The sequence below is a fragment of the Eriocheir sinensis genome, chromosome 61 (genome assembly GCF_024679095.1).
Source record: "Eriocheir sinensis breed Jianghai 21 chromosome 61, ASM2467909v1, whole genome shotgun sequence".
NCBI lineage: Eukaryota > Metazoa > Arthropoda > Malacostraca > Decapoda > Varunidae > Eriocheir > Eriocheir sinensis.
In genome coordinates, this window is record NC_066569.1 from 10,755,587 (window position 1) to 10,769,331 (window position 13,745).

Genomic DNA, 13,745 nt, shown 5'->3' on the forward strand with positions numbered 1-13,745 from the left:
CGCCATTATCTTTGCATGATTTCTTTCCTTCTTTCCCTCGCTCATAATAGATGCGTAGCTCTGGTTATCTTTAAGGGGGGACTCTCGTATGATTTGTTGCCCCTGGTCAGGTAAAATAGGCCTATGCCACAGCCTTAGACAAGAAGAATAATGAGAATGAGAACAGGTTTAGGATACTGTACAATTTATTTTTTCCATTTCCACCAACAGACACTTCATCACCACCACCACCACCACCCCTTCATCACCACCACTGGAAGCTGTTTAAGTGGTGTTGCGGGGACTCGTATCTCACTCTCTCATCACCATTTTGCTTGTTCATCACCACACGATCAATCAGTCAATCAGTTAGTCAGTAGGTCAGCCAGTCAGTCAGTTAGCTAGCCACTTAGTTAGCCAGCCAGTCAGTCAGTTAGCCAGTCAGTCAGTCAGCCAGTCAGCCAGTTAGCTAGCCAGTCAGTCAGCCAGCTAGCCACTCAGTCAGTCAGCTAGCCACTCAGCCAACCAACCAGTCAGTCAGTTAGCCAGCTAGCCACTCAGTCAGTCTGCTAGCCACTCAGCCAACCAGCCAGTCAGCCAGTTAGCCACTCAGTCAGTCAGCCAGTTAGCCACTAGAGTCAGTCAGCCACCCACCCAGTCAGTCAGCCAGTTAGCCACTCAGTCAGTCAGCCACCCACCCAGTCAGTCAGCCAGTTAGCCACTCAGTCAGTCAGCCACCCACCCACCCAGTCAGTCAGCCACCCACCCACCCAGTCAGTCAGCCAGTTAGCCACTCAGTCAGTCAGCCACCCACCCAGTCAGTCAGCCAGTTAGCCACTCAGTCAGTCAGCCACCCACCCACCCAGTCAGTCAGCCAGTTAGCCACTCAGTCAGTCAGCTAGCCACTCAGTCAGTCAGCCACCCACCCAGTCAGTCAGTCAGTCAGCCACTCAGTCAGTCAGCCACCCACCCAGTCAGTCAGTCAGTCAGCCACCCACCCAGTCAGTCAGTCAGCTAGCCACTCAGTCAGTCAGCCACCCACCCACCCACCCAGTCAGTCAGTTAGCCACTCAGTCAGTCAGCCACCCACCCAGTCAGTCAGTCAGTCAGCCACCCACCCAGTCAGTCAGTCAGTCAGCCACCCACCCAGTCAGTCAGTCAGTCAGCCACCCACCCAGTCAGTCAGCCAGTTAGATTCAGCCACTCAATTCTTTCTCTGTTTCCTTCCTTCCTTTCTTTCTTTCTATCACATTTATTAGCTTTCTCATTTCCTACTTTCTTTATATGATTTCCTTCCCTTCCTTTTTTTCTTTGTTCACACCGTCTCTCTATTCCTTCCTTCCTTCCTTCAAACTCTCCTTCTCTTCCTTTCCATTCCTTCCACTCTCCTTCCCTTCTTCTCCCTTCCTTCCTTCCTTCCTTCCTTCTACAAAACTATTATATATATATTTACAAGGCGGTCAAGGGAAGCATATATTTGGCACTTACAAAAGGACACACTAATAATAATAGTAATAATAATAATAATAATAATAATAATAATAATAATAATAATAATAATAATAATAATAATAATAATAATAATAATAGTGATAGGGTAACTTTGTCCTCTTCCTTTACTTTATATACATACAGAAATAAGGTTAAGATAGTTTATATATAAATTTTCTTTCTTTTTTCTTCATTTTCTTCTTGTTTTCTTTTATTATTATTATTTTCTTCTTCGCTTGGCATTCATATTTTTCATTTTCTTCATTTGTCTTCTTTTTCTTCTTCCTTTTTCTTTCTTTTCTTCTTTTTCCTTCTCCTTTTTTTCTTCCTTTTCTTCTTTCTTTTTCTTCCTTTTCTTCTTTCTTTATCTTCCTTTTCTCCTCTCTTTTTCTTCCTTTTCTTCTCTTTTTCTTCTTTTGTCTTCCTTTTCTTCTTTCTTTTTCTTCTTCTGTTTTCCTCCTTTTATTTCTTTTCTTCTTTTGTCTTCCTTCTTCCTCCTTGTCTTCTTCCTTTTCTTCACATTTATTTATTTTTCTTCATTTTCTTCGTCTCTTATTTTTCTTCATGGCTTTTCTTGGCACTCACAGTTTTCATTTTCTTCTTGTCTTTTCTTCTTCTTTTCCTTCCCCTTCTTCTTCTTTTTTTTTTTCTTCTTCTTCTTCTATGGCACTTGTTGTTGTTGTTATTTTCTTGATTCTATTATGGCAAGATTTTATTACTGTCTTTCAATCTTATTTTCTTGTTTGTCATGGCTGTGTTCTCTCTCTCTCTCTCTCTCTCTCTCTCTCTCTCTCTCTCTCTTGTAGCCATCTGATTAGCGTAGATTCACTTAGGTTTAAGGACAGACCACCTAGTCTGGACCATGGGGTCTGTGTGGTCTGATTTTCTATGTAAATCTATGTAATTATCTCTCTCTCTCTCTCTCTCTCTCTCTCTCTCTCTCTCTCTCTCTGTCATGGAAATCCAGAGTATATTTTTTTTTCTCTAATTTTCTTTCTTTCTTTTGAACCTTTTTTGTCATGGACGTGAGAGAGAGAGGGGATCTTCTCTCTCTCTCTCTCTCTCTCTCTCTCTCTCTCTCTCTCTCACACACACACACACACACATACGAGAGAGAAAAACAAATGCAAAACAAACGTCGTAACGCTCATGAATCTACGGATGAAAGGAACACAACTACTACTAATAAAAATAACAATAATACAATACAAAAGAAGGTTGGCTACAGACAAATACTGTCATACAACAATAAGGAGGTGAACAGCGAGAAGGAGAATACTGAAACGCTAACCCAGACTGTCTGAAAACTTCCAAAAATAATATAAAAATGAAAATAATAATAACAATAATGACATTAATAAGAGGCTACAGAGTTATGGCTATAGAACAGGCATGGAGTGAATACCAGAGTTGTGTGTTCCAATATGAATACTTCAAATTCCAACAAATACTAATATGAATTCGAATACAGTGAAATGGTTTTAATACTTTAACTTGTATCAATAATAATTCAAATCCTCCCGAAACTGACCTCTCTTTCAGCCACTTCTTTGGATTCTTTTTAGGAGCAGCGAGTAGCGGGCTTTTTTTATTAATGTTTACTTTTTTGTGCCCTTGAGCTGTCTCCTTTGCTGTAAAAAAAAAAAAAAAAAAAAATACAAATACAAATACAGCAAAATACAGTATTCCAATGTATCTGAATACCAACACTCCATCCCTGCTACAGACGAAATTACAGGCGACATAAAAACCCTCGTAACAAAGTCCAACCACCGTGACACCAAATACCAGGCAGGCACTAACACAAGCTGACCATAGGAACTGCACCTAGATATGGAATGCATGACACCGACCCTAATGATGATAATAATGATAATAATAATGATAATAATAATATGCTAAAATCACCTACGCTTTATATCACATGTTGTAGGTGTTGAGACTAAGCTAACGGGGAGGGAGGGGAGGGAAGGGAGGAGAGAGAGGGAGGGAGGGAGGCGGAGAGAGAGAGAGAGAGAGAGAGAGAGAGAGAGAGAGAGAGAGAGAGAGAGAGAGAGAGAGAGAGAGAGAGAGAGAGAGAGAGAGAGAGAGAGAGAGAGAGAGGACAAAAAAGAAGAAAAATGGTAAAGGGGGAAAGAAAAGAGAGAGAAACAAAGAAAGGAGGAAAAAGAGAGAGATAAAAAATAAGGAGAAAGAAAGATGGAGAGAAAAAAAAGAGAAAAAGGAGGGGATGAGGAGGGGAGGGGGGGGGGGGGTGACCATACATGACATAACCTAACTCCCCCAAATACGAAATACACAAAAAAGTCACTCCTGCATACGTATTAAAATGCACACAGTAATCGACACTCCATACGGCACCACTACGAGAATACACGGTCATCATCCCTCATCTCTCATACGTAAAAAACCCACGACTCGTAACACGTAAGGCACTTGGACATCTTCAGCACATACGGCACTTCACACGGCACTTAATACGGCATTCACACGGCTATTAGGAGCTGTAAGTAGCGGGCTTTTCTTACGGCCTTGCACTGTCTCCTCTGCTATAAAAAAAAAATAATAAAAAATAATTACTTGAGGCTATGTACACAGTTGCCGGACATACGTACTCGGAAACTATGGCAGAATGTGTATGGTTGAGTCAGTCCATGTATACGTAAAAGGCACTTGAATACGGGTCAATTTCATACCTTCGTCCAAATCCATCATACGTATTCGGAAACTATGGCAGAATATGTATGGTTGAGTCAGTCCATGTATATGTAAAAGGCACTTGAATACAGGTTAAAATCATGTGTTTCTAGTTCACATACATGGAAATATACACTGCGTCCAAATCCATCATACGAAAAATTCTTCATACGTATTCGGAAACTATGGCAGAATATGTATGGTTGAGTCAGTCCATGTATACGTAAAAGGCACTTGAATACAGGTTAAAATCATACGTTTCTGGTTCACATACATGGAAATATACACTGCGTCCAAATCCATCATACGAAAAATTCTTCATACGTATTCGGAAACCATGGCAGAACACGTATGGCTGAGTTCATGTATACGTAAAAGGCACTTGAATACGGGTTAAAATCATACGTTTCTAGTTCACATACATGGAAATATACACTGCGTCCAAATCCATCATACGAAAAATTCTTCATACGTGTTCGGAAACTATGGCAGAATATGTATGGTTGAGTCAGTCCATGTATACGTAAAAGGCACTTTGAATACGGGTTGAATTCATACGTTTCTGGTTCACATACACGGAAATATACAAGTCCGTCATCCAAATCCATCATACGAAAAATTCTTCAGACGTATTCGGAAACCATGGCAGAACACGTATGATTGAGTCAGTCCAAAAGGCACTTTGAATACGGGTAAAATTCACACGTTTCTGGCTGGGCATACGCGTGGGGCAGGGGGACAGATTACGCCCTCACTTCATACGCTGACGGAAGACATACCTCACTCACACACGTATTTTAGAGTAGCTACACGGGACTTTCATACGTAACGGAGGCGACATACACGGGTGCTATACGTAAAAATATACTGTTCGGACGTATGGCAATGCTGTCTGTCACTTTGAATCGTCATGGGAACACGGCAGCCGAGATATACGAACACCCCCAAAAAATGCATCACGCGTAAATCTACAGTGTTCGAATGTATGGCAAGGCTTTCTGTGGCTGTGAGGACGTATGGCAATGGTGACTATGTATTGTCATGGCAACGCATAGAGGAGATATGTATGATACCTCGCCACCGAAATGACATATACGGAAATACAAGGTTTGGACTTATGGCAATACTCTGTCTGGCTGTGAGGGTGTATGGCAATGTGTTCTGAGTCTACGTACTGTCATGGCAACACATAGGAAATACATATGACACATCACCACTGAAATGACATACATGGAAATACAAGGTGCTGACGTATGGCAATCTGGCTTAGGGCATATGGCAATGTGTTCTGTGGCTACGTATCGTCATGGCAACGCATACAGAGAAAATACATACACTCGAACTCTCAAAAATGCTTCATACGTAACCGAAAACCACAAAAAACAACAACTATACGTAAACTACACACACCTCTCGTACATATGGCAATGCTTTCTGGGTCACTCCGTATCGTCATGGCAACGCGTATGAATGAAAGACCTGCGACTGTTTAGGCTACGACACCACGACACGTTTGAGCATGTTTGGACACGTTACGTAGGGCGGAATGCGGGTTTACGAGGAGTACCGAGACCTGGACACCTCTCGTCATGTCTGTGTTCTATTCATCTCTCCGTAATGACAACAGTAAGGCCTCTAGGGTACCACCGACACTGTTACGTACCTACACACACACGTACATTAAACCCCTATGACATCCTTGGTCTAATATAACATACCCTAGTGTTATGATGCTATGGCTTCTCTCCGCCCGTCACTAGAAATGGTTACGAGAGATCTAAGGCCTTCACTTATGTCACTACGATCGAGGAAGCGTAATGGAAGCTCAGAGGAAGGAGAGGATCTCATCTATTCCACATCAGATGACAATAAATACAAAAAAAATTTAGTAAGATGTGGATGAAATAGAAGACTCCATTCTCTTATGCCACTATGACCAAGGACGTGTGCCGAGCCAAGCCGAGAGGAAGGAGAGAATCGGAATACTATACGAATTGGATATCGATATGGAGAACTTAACTTTCTGACTACAAATGCATAAAAATTAACTAGAATTGCTACGAGAGATCTGACGCCCTTCCCTTACGGACCTACGACACAAGAAACGCAGTGAAAGGTGCGGAGAGGGAGAGGATCGCAGGAGCTAGTAAGGACACGGAAGACTCACTTTTCCCGACTATAAATGCAACGAATTAAGAAAAAGATTACTGACTCGGAAATGCATGTCGTAGGAACTTGACAGAAATAATGTTGGGAATAAAAATAATAATAATAATAATAATATATGAGAATCTAGTTATATAAATGCATGGGGTAACTCTCTCTCTCTCTCTCTCTCTTAGCTCTTCCTCCTCCTTCTCCTCCTCTTCTTCCTCTGCCTCTTCCTTCTTCTCTCTTCCTATCTTGCTATGTTAATTTTATAAGGTCTGTTTTTTTCTTTCCTCTTTTTTTTAGTTTGCATTCTTCTTCTTCTTCCTCTTCCTCCTCCTCCTCTTCTTCCTCTTCCTTCTCTCTCTCTCTTTCTATATTAATTTTATAAGGTCTAATTTCTCCTTTTTTTTGTCTTTTTCTCCTTCTCTTCCTCCTTCATTCTCTCTCTCTCTCTCTCTCTCTCTCTCTCTCTCTCTCTACCTACTTAATTCTCTACACTAACCTTATATTCCCTCCTTCCTTCCTTCCTTCCTTCCTTTCTTCTTTTCTTTCTTCCTTCCTTCCTTCCTCCTTTCCTTCCTTCTTTCCTTCCTTCACAACGCAAATCTTCCTAAAAAAATCCTCATCCCATCCCTCTCCTTCATTCCTTCCTTCCTACATCACACCCTCCTTCAGCCCCTCCTTCAGTGCGTGGTGGTCAGCTGATGCTTCTCCGGGATGGCTCCGTTGGCCTCCTCCTCGTCAGGGGCGCGCGGGGAGCACCGTCCGCAGCATAGAGTCTGGTGGAGGTGGCGGAGAACACTCTTGCGGTAGGCGAACACGGCGAACAGGGCCAGCGACTCCACCAGGACGTATCGCCATAGACTGTAAATGAGAGAGACGGTTATAAGGGATGGTAGAGAGATGAGGGAGGGAGATAAGAGAGACAAGCTGTGTGTGTGTGTGTGTCTCTGTGTTTTTGTGTAGGCCTATGTAGTTTTGGGATGGTTAAGAAAGGGAAGATGTTGCCAGAGAATGTGAGAGAGAGAGAGACTGAGAGAGAGGAGAGAGAAACAGTGGCTATCTCTCTCTCTGTTTGTATTAAAGAAAGAGGAAGAAGAAAGGGGAAATTTGAGAGAGAGATGAGACTGAGAGAGCGCTAGTAGAGAGAGAGAGAGAGAGGAGAGAGAAACAGTGGCTATCTCTCTCTCTATCTGTCTATGTTTGTATGAGAGAGAGAGAGAAGAGAGAGAGAGAAACAGAGGGTATCTATTTCTCTATCTATCTATCTGTTTGTATGGAAGAGGAAGGAGAAGAGAGGAGGGCTTAGAGGATGGGATGCTGAGAGCTGGTAGAGAGATGAGAGAGAGAGAGAGATGCTGTATGTAACTATCTCTCTCTCTATCTCTCTATCTATGCTCGTAAGGGATGGAGAAGAAGAGGAGGAGGAGAGGAGGCAATAGTTGATGAGATAGACCATAGATGTAGTAGATGCGATAGATGGGTGAGGTGAGGGGAGGTGATAGTTAAGTCCAATCTCTCAAACAGCCGTCTCCTTTGTTGTAAAAAATAAATATATAAATAAATAAAATAATTGTCATATACTCACTCCACAACCTTGATAAGTCCATTCTCTCACACAATCATGTACTCACTCCACAACCTTGATAAGTCCATTCTCTCACTCAAGGGGACCACTCCAACACAATGATAAGTCCATCTCTCACACACAATCAGGCCTCCACCCACAACCTTGATAACTCCATTCTCTCACACAATCTTTAATTACTCACTCGACAACCTTGATGGTGAAGATGTCGTCCGGTACGTCGATGAGCGTGTGGCAGATCATAATGATGTAGAGCTTCCACCCCTGCTTGAGGCTGCACACGGGGACCACAGAAAGAGTATGAATTAAAATCTGGACAAATATAGACATGGGGACAGGACCAGATGGATGTAGCTTTGGCCCTGTATACTATGACACACACACACACACACACACACACTTAAAAGCCTTCCCTTCCATCCCATCCCATCCTTCTCTCCCTTCTTTCTCCTTCCTCCACTCTCCCTCCTTTCTCTACCCTTCCCTTCCCTCTCCTTCATCCCATTCTTCCTTTTCTGCTCTCCTTTCCCTTTCCCATATACCACAACCAGTTAAACACACACACACACACACACACACACACACACACACACACACACACACACACACACACACACACACACCTCAGGGAAGCATCACAGCGTTGCAGACCGTTGCCAAATTTGGGGTATCGGCAGATGTGTGATGCAGCGAGGGACAGGAAGACCAGGTTCACCAGCATCAACAGAACCTCAACCAACTGTAGAATCATGTTGATGTCCGCTGGGGTGGTGGAGCAGGTGGAGGTGGATGGAGGTGGAGAGAGAGTTCATTACTAATTTTTTTTTCTTTCTATCTCCCCTGTCTTCCTATCTTCTCCCTCTGCCCTTTCCTCCCTTCCCTCTCCCTTCCTTTTCCTTCCCTGTCCCTCCCTTCCCATATCCACATTTCCTTCCCTTCCCTCTCCCTTCCTTTTCCTTCCCTGTCCCTCCCTTCCCAGATCCACATTTCCTTCCCTTCCCTCTCCCTCTCATTCCCTTCCTCCCTATCCCTCCCTTCCCATATGCTCCCTCCTTCCCTTCCCTCTTGCTAACTACCTCACATTCCCTTCCTCTATATCCCTCCCTTTCCATATGCTCCTTCCCTTCCTCTCCTCTCTCTCTCTCTCTTCTCTCTCCATTCCTTTCCCTTCCCTCTACTTCCTTCCCTCCTCCCTCTCCCTTCCTTCCTCCAATCATCTGTTCCCTTTCCTTCCCTTTCCTCTCTATGCCCTTCCTTCTCCTTTCCTCTCCCTGTAACCTTATTTTTCCCTTCCCTCCTGTCCCTCCCTTCCCTCCCTCCTTCCCTCCGTTCCCTCCACTCACTCCTCAGCTTGCAGTGTGCGGTGTTGGGCTCCATGAGGGCTGAGTCGTGGGTCTTGCCGCTGAGGTAGGGCACCACCAACACCGCCGTGGTCAGCACCGCACCAACCACCCATGTGTAGACGGAGTAGAGGAGGAAACGGCGGCGCGACCCTACGTCCTGCCTGTTCCTGCGGTGGTGGTGAAGTGGTGATGAAGTGGTGGTGACGATGATGGGGGTTGGAGGTTATGAGTTTGAGTGGAGGATGGAGGGAGAGAGTGGTGATGTGGTGGTGGTGGTGAATATACAAATGATGATGATAATGATGAAGATGATAACTGACATGAGGCAAACAATAACAAAGAGACAGATAATGATGATAACTGACATGAGACAAACAATAACAAAGAGACAGATGATGATGAAGATGATAACTGACATGAGACAAACAATAACAAAGAGACAGATGATGATGAAGATGATAACTGACATGAGACAAACTATAACAGAGACAGATAATGATGAAGATGATAACTGACATGAGACAAACAATAACAAAGAGATGGATGATGATGAAATATGAATACTGACATGAGACAAACAATAAGAGACAGATAATGATGAAGATGATAATTGACATGAGACAAACAATAACAAAGAGATGGATGATGATGAAATATGAATACTGACATGAGACAAATAATAACAAAGAGACAGATGATGTTGAAGATGATAACTAACATGAGACGAACAACAACAAAGAGACAGATGATGATGAAGATGATAACTGACATGAGACAAACAATAACAAAGAGACAGATTATGACAACCACAACAACCACGACTCACTTCATGGTCCGCCACACGTCGAAACAGATGACGTTGAACCACAGCATCACGCCACAGAAGAAGAAGTACTTGACGGCACCTGAGGGAGAGGGGGATTGTGTGAAACATTTAAGAATAATACATTAACTTACTTTACAACTTCGAAGGCCAAGAGAGGGAGAATGTGAGTGACAGAGAGAGAGAACTGGAACCTGTATATTTACCTGTCTATAAGGTAATCTTCATTCCACTGTGCACACTCTAACACACACACACACACACACTCCACAGCCTGCTAGCTCCCCTTAACAGCCTTCCAGAACATTGAGATTCACCCCACAGCCTTTCACAGCCCCCTACCCACCTATACAGCTTCCTACACCCCTCTCACACCTCTACACAGTCCCCCACACCCTTGAAATTCACCTCACAGCTTCCCACAGCCTATAACACCTATCCACAGCCTTTCACAGTCCTCCTAAGCTTCCAACAGCCTTTTACACCCCTTCACAGCCTCCCAGAATCTGTTACACCCACCCACACCCTACTCCCGTCATCTCAGAACCTTCTACACACATCCCGACACCCCCCATGGCCCTACTATATCCTTACACAGCCTTCCATAGCCTGTTACACCCCCTTACAGCCTTCTACAGCAACCCTGAAGCTTTCTATAGCCTGTTAAACCACTCCACACCCCTTCTCACACCCTGTTAATCCCATCCACAGCCTCTCACACCCCTTCCACAAGCTCCCACACCTTACTACACATCCCTGACAGCCTCTCACAGTCTCTCAACCTTCCACAGTCTGTCAGCTTACCGAGGGAAACGCAGGAGACAAAACTGATGCTGAGGATGAGGACTGAGCCGGGCAGGAGGCAGATGTTGTACACCAGCAGGGAGATGAGGAAGCAGATCATGTACTGGCCCTGCAGGCACCGCAGGTCCCGCACGGAGAAGAAGGACAGCAGGGTGAGGAAGAGCAGGGTGTGTGCTATGCCTACGCCGGTCCAGTACAGGCCAGGCTCCTCCTGCTTCTTCTCCAGGCACACGAACACCTTGGTGCGGTGGACCTCACACTCCTCGGGGTCCGCCCTGTCGTACACCTGCCAGGACAAGGTGGAGGTACTATAGAACATTTGGCCTGAGTACAAATACCTACATGAGTGTGTACTTAAGTGGGAGTACAAGTATGAATACCCCCCCCCCCACACACACACACACACACCTTGGCCACACAGTACTTCTCCTTGGGTATGGGGTCCAGCTGGATGAAGTTTGGCACGAAGGCCTCGCCATCGTTGAAAAACACATCCTTCTGGTGGAACGGAACGGGCTCCCCAACCTTGCACCTGTGGGTGGAAGAGGAGCTGGATGAGGAGGAGGAGAAGGAGGAGGAGGTGGAGGAGATAAGAAAAGGGAAGGTAAAAAAAAGAAAAGGAAGACAAGGAGCAGGAGGAGAAAAGGACAGAAGCGAAGAAGGAGAAGAAGAGAAAGAGAGAGAGAGAGAGAGAGAGAGAGAGAGAGAGAGAGAGAGAGAGAGAGAGAGAGAGAGAGAGAGAGAGAGAGAGAGAGAGAGAGAGAGAGAGAGAGAGAGAGAGAGAGAGAGAGAGAGAGAGAGAGAGAGAGAGAGAGAGAGAGAGAGAGAGAGAGAGAGAGAGAGAGAGAGAGAGAGAGAGAGAGAGAGAGAGAGAGAGAGAGAGAGAGAGAGAGAGAGAGAGAGAGAGAGAGAGAGAGAGAGAGAGAGAGAGAGAGAGAGAGAGAGAGAGAGAGAGAGAGAGAGAGAGAGAGAGAGAGAGAGAGAGAGAGAGAGAGAGAGAGAGAGAGAGAGAGAGAGAGAGAGAGAGAGAGAGAGAGAGAGAGAGAGAGAGAGAGAGAGAGAGAGAGAGAGAGAGAGAGAGAGAGAGAGAGAGAGAGAGAGAGAGAGAGAGAGAGAGAGAGAGAGAGAGAGAGAGAGAGAGAGAGAGAGAGAGAGAGAGAGAGAGAGAGAGAGAGAGAGAGAGAGAATATTACATGGCCCTAACATAACAAGATACCAGCGTTATCTTGAACAAGGAGATAATTATGGAAGGAATAAAGATTAAAGATAAGATAGAGCTTTCTTTAGAGATACGCACATGCTCTCACACACACACACACACACACACACACACACACACACACACACACACACACACACACAATCTTCCTTTTTCTTCATTCTTTTCTCTCTTTCTTTCTTTCTTTCTTTCTCTTCCCCCTCCTCCTTCTCCTCCTCTTCCTGTTTTCCTTCTCCTTCTTCTTCTCTTTATTTCTCCTCCTCCTCCTCCTCCTTCTCCTCTTCTACACATTTCTAAGACTCCTAAATCACCACCACTCAACACCATTCATCACCATCACCACACCACTACCACCAAAGAAACCCTCCAAACCACCACCCACCACCACTATCACATCACCACCACTACCACCAAAGAAACCCTCCAAACCACCACCCACCACCACCTTCAACACCACTTTCATCACCACTCAACACCACTTACTTGGGGAATCCAGTGTACATGAAGTTGGCGGCTGGTTCGCCCGAGAGCTGCGGCCGCCACTCCCAGCCCGCCGGTGGTGATGAACAGTTCTGGCCGACCTCATAGATGGTGTCGAGAGGGCAGCAAAGGGGCATCTCTGGCAGGGCGCGCTGGTTGTCTGTGGTGGTGATCAAGTGGTGTTGAGATGGTGGTGGTGGTGGTGATGAGGGGGGATGAGGGTTGTTTTTTGAGGTGGTGGTGGTGGTGATGAAGGGTGGTTTTGGTGGTGATGAAGGAGTCAAAGGAGTGGTGGTGGTGATGCAGTGGTGTTGAGATGGTGGTGGTGGTGATGAGGGGAGAAGAGAGAGGTTGTTTTTTGAGGTGGTGGTGGTTTTGGTGGTGATGAAGGAGTGAAGTGGTGTTGAGGTGGTGGTGGTGGTGGTGATGAATGGGGATGAGAGGTTTTTATTTTTTAGGTGGTGGTGATGAAGGAGTGGTGGTGGTGGTGATGGTGGTGATGAGGTGGTGAAGTTGTGGTAGTAATGGTGTTGAGGTGGTGAGTGTCTGCAGAAGGTGGTGATGAGAAAGTGGTGTTGAAGGTGGTGATAATTATTGGTGGTGATGATTGGTGATGATGGTGGTTAAGGTGGTGATGAAGTGGTAGTAATGGTGTTGAGGTGGTGATGAGAAGGTGGTGTTGAAGGTGGTGATAATCATTGGTGGTGATGATGGTGATTAAAAAGGTGGTGGTGGTGGTGGTGGTGAGGTGGTGATGAAGTCAGTAGTGTAAGTGGAGTTGACAGATAATGGTGATGAAAAATGGAGTTGCAGTGGTGTTGTGAGGGTGGTGTTGAATGTGCAGTCAATATACACCCATACATAAGCAATAATAATAATAATAATAATAATAATAATAATAATAATAATAATAATAATAATGATAATAATAATAATAATAATAATAATAATAATAATAATAATAATAATAATAATAATAATAATAATAATAATAATAATAAGCCTAAAATACAGACAGACAGACAGACATACAGATAGACAGACAGACAGACAAATAGACAGACAGACAGACAGACAGATAGACAGACAGACAGACAGATAGACAGACAGACAGACAGACAGACAAATAGACAGACAGACAGACAGATAGACAGAGACAGACAGACAGAC

The 13,745-nt window shown here is 44.5% G+C and overlaps 1 protein-coding gene and 1 long non-coding RNA gene across 4 annotated transcripts in view; both read right to left on the minus strand.

Annotated features, from left to right (window-relative positions):
- Positions 1-167: 167 nt before the first annotated feature.
- On the minus strand, positions 168-999 carry LOC126986467 (uncharacterized). The gene is made up of 2 exons (XR_007739759.1): positions 742-999; positions 168-488 (listed from the first exon to the last, which is right to left on the minus strand). It is a non-coding gene; the product is annotated as an uncharacterized LOC126986467 (long non-coding RNA).
- An 866-nt stretch (positions 1,000-1,865) lies between these two features.
- LOC126986466 (uncharacterized) overlaps positions 1,866-13,745 on the minus strand; it is a 24,500-nt gene continuing 12,620 nt past the window's right edge. For all 3 annotated transcript variants that reach the window (XM_050842671.1, XM_050842669.1, XM_050842670.1), the window contains exons 3-10: positions 12,579-12,735; positions 11,285-11,408; positions 10,877-11,162; positions 10,076-10,154; positions 9,250-9,416; positions 8,530-8,668; positions 8,091-8,180; positions 1,866-7,182 (exon numbers count right to left, since the gene is read on the minus strand). In XM_050842671.1, coding sequence (XP_050698628.1) covers positions 7,002-7,182; positions 8,091-8,180; positions 8,530-8,668; positions 9,250-9,416; positions 10,076-10,154; positions 10,877-11,162; positions 11,285-11,408; positions 12,579-12,735 — 1,223 coding nt within the window. In that variant the 3' untranslated portion in view covers positions 1,866-7,001. The remainder of the gene's footprint in view (positions 7,183-8,090; positions 8,181-8,529; positions 8,669-9,249; positions 9,417-10,075; positions 10,155-10,876; positions 11,163-11,284; positions 11,409-12,578; positions 12,736-13,745) is intronic.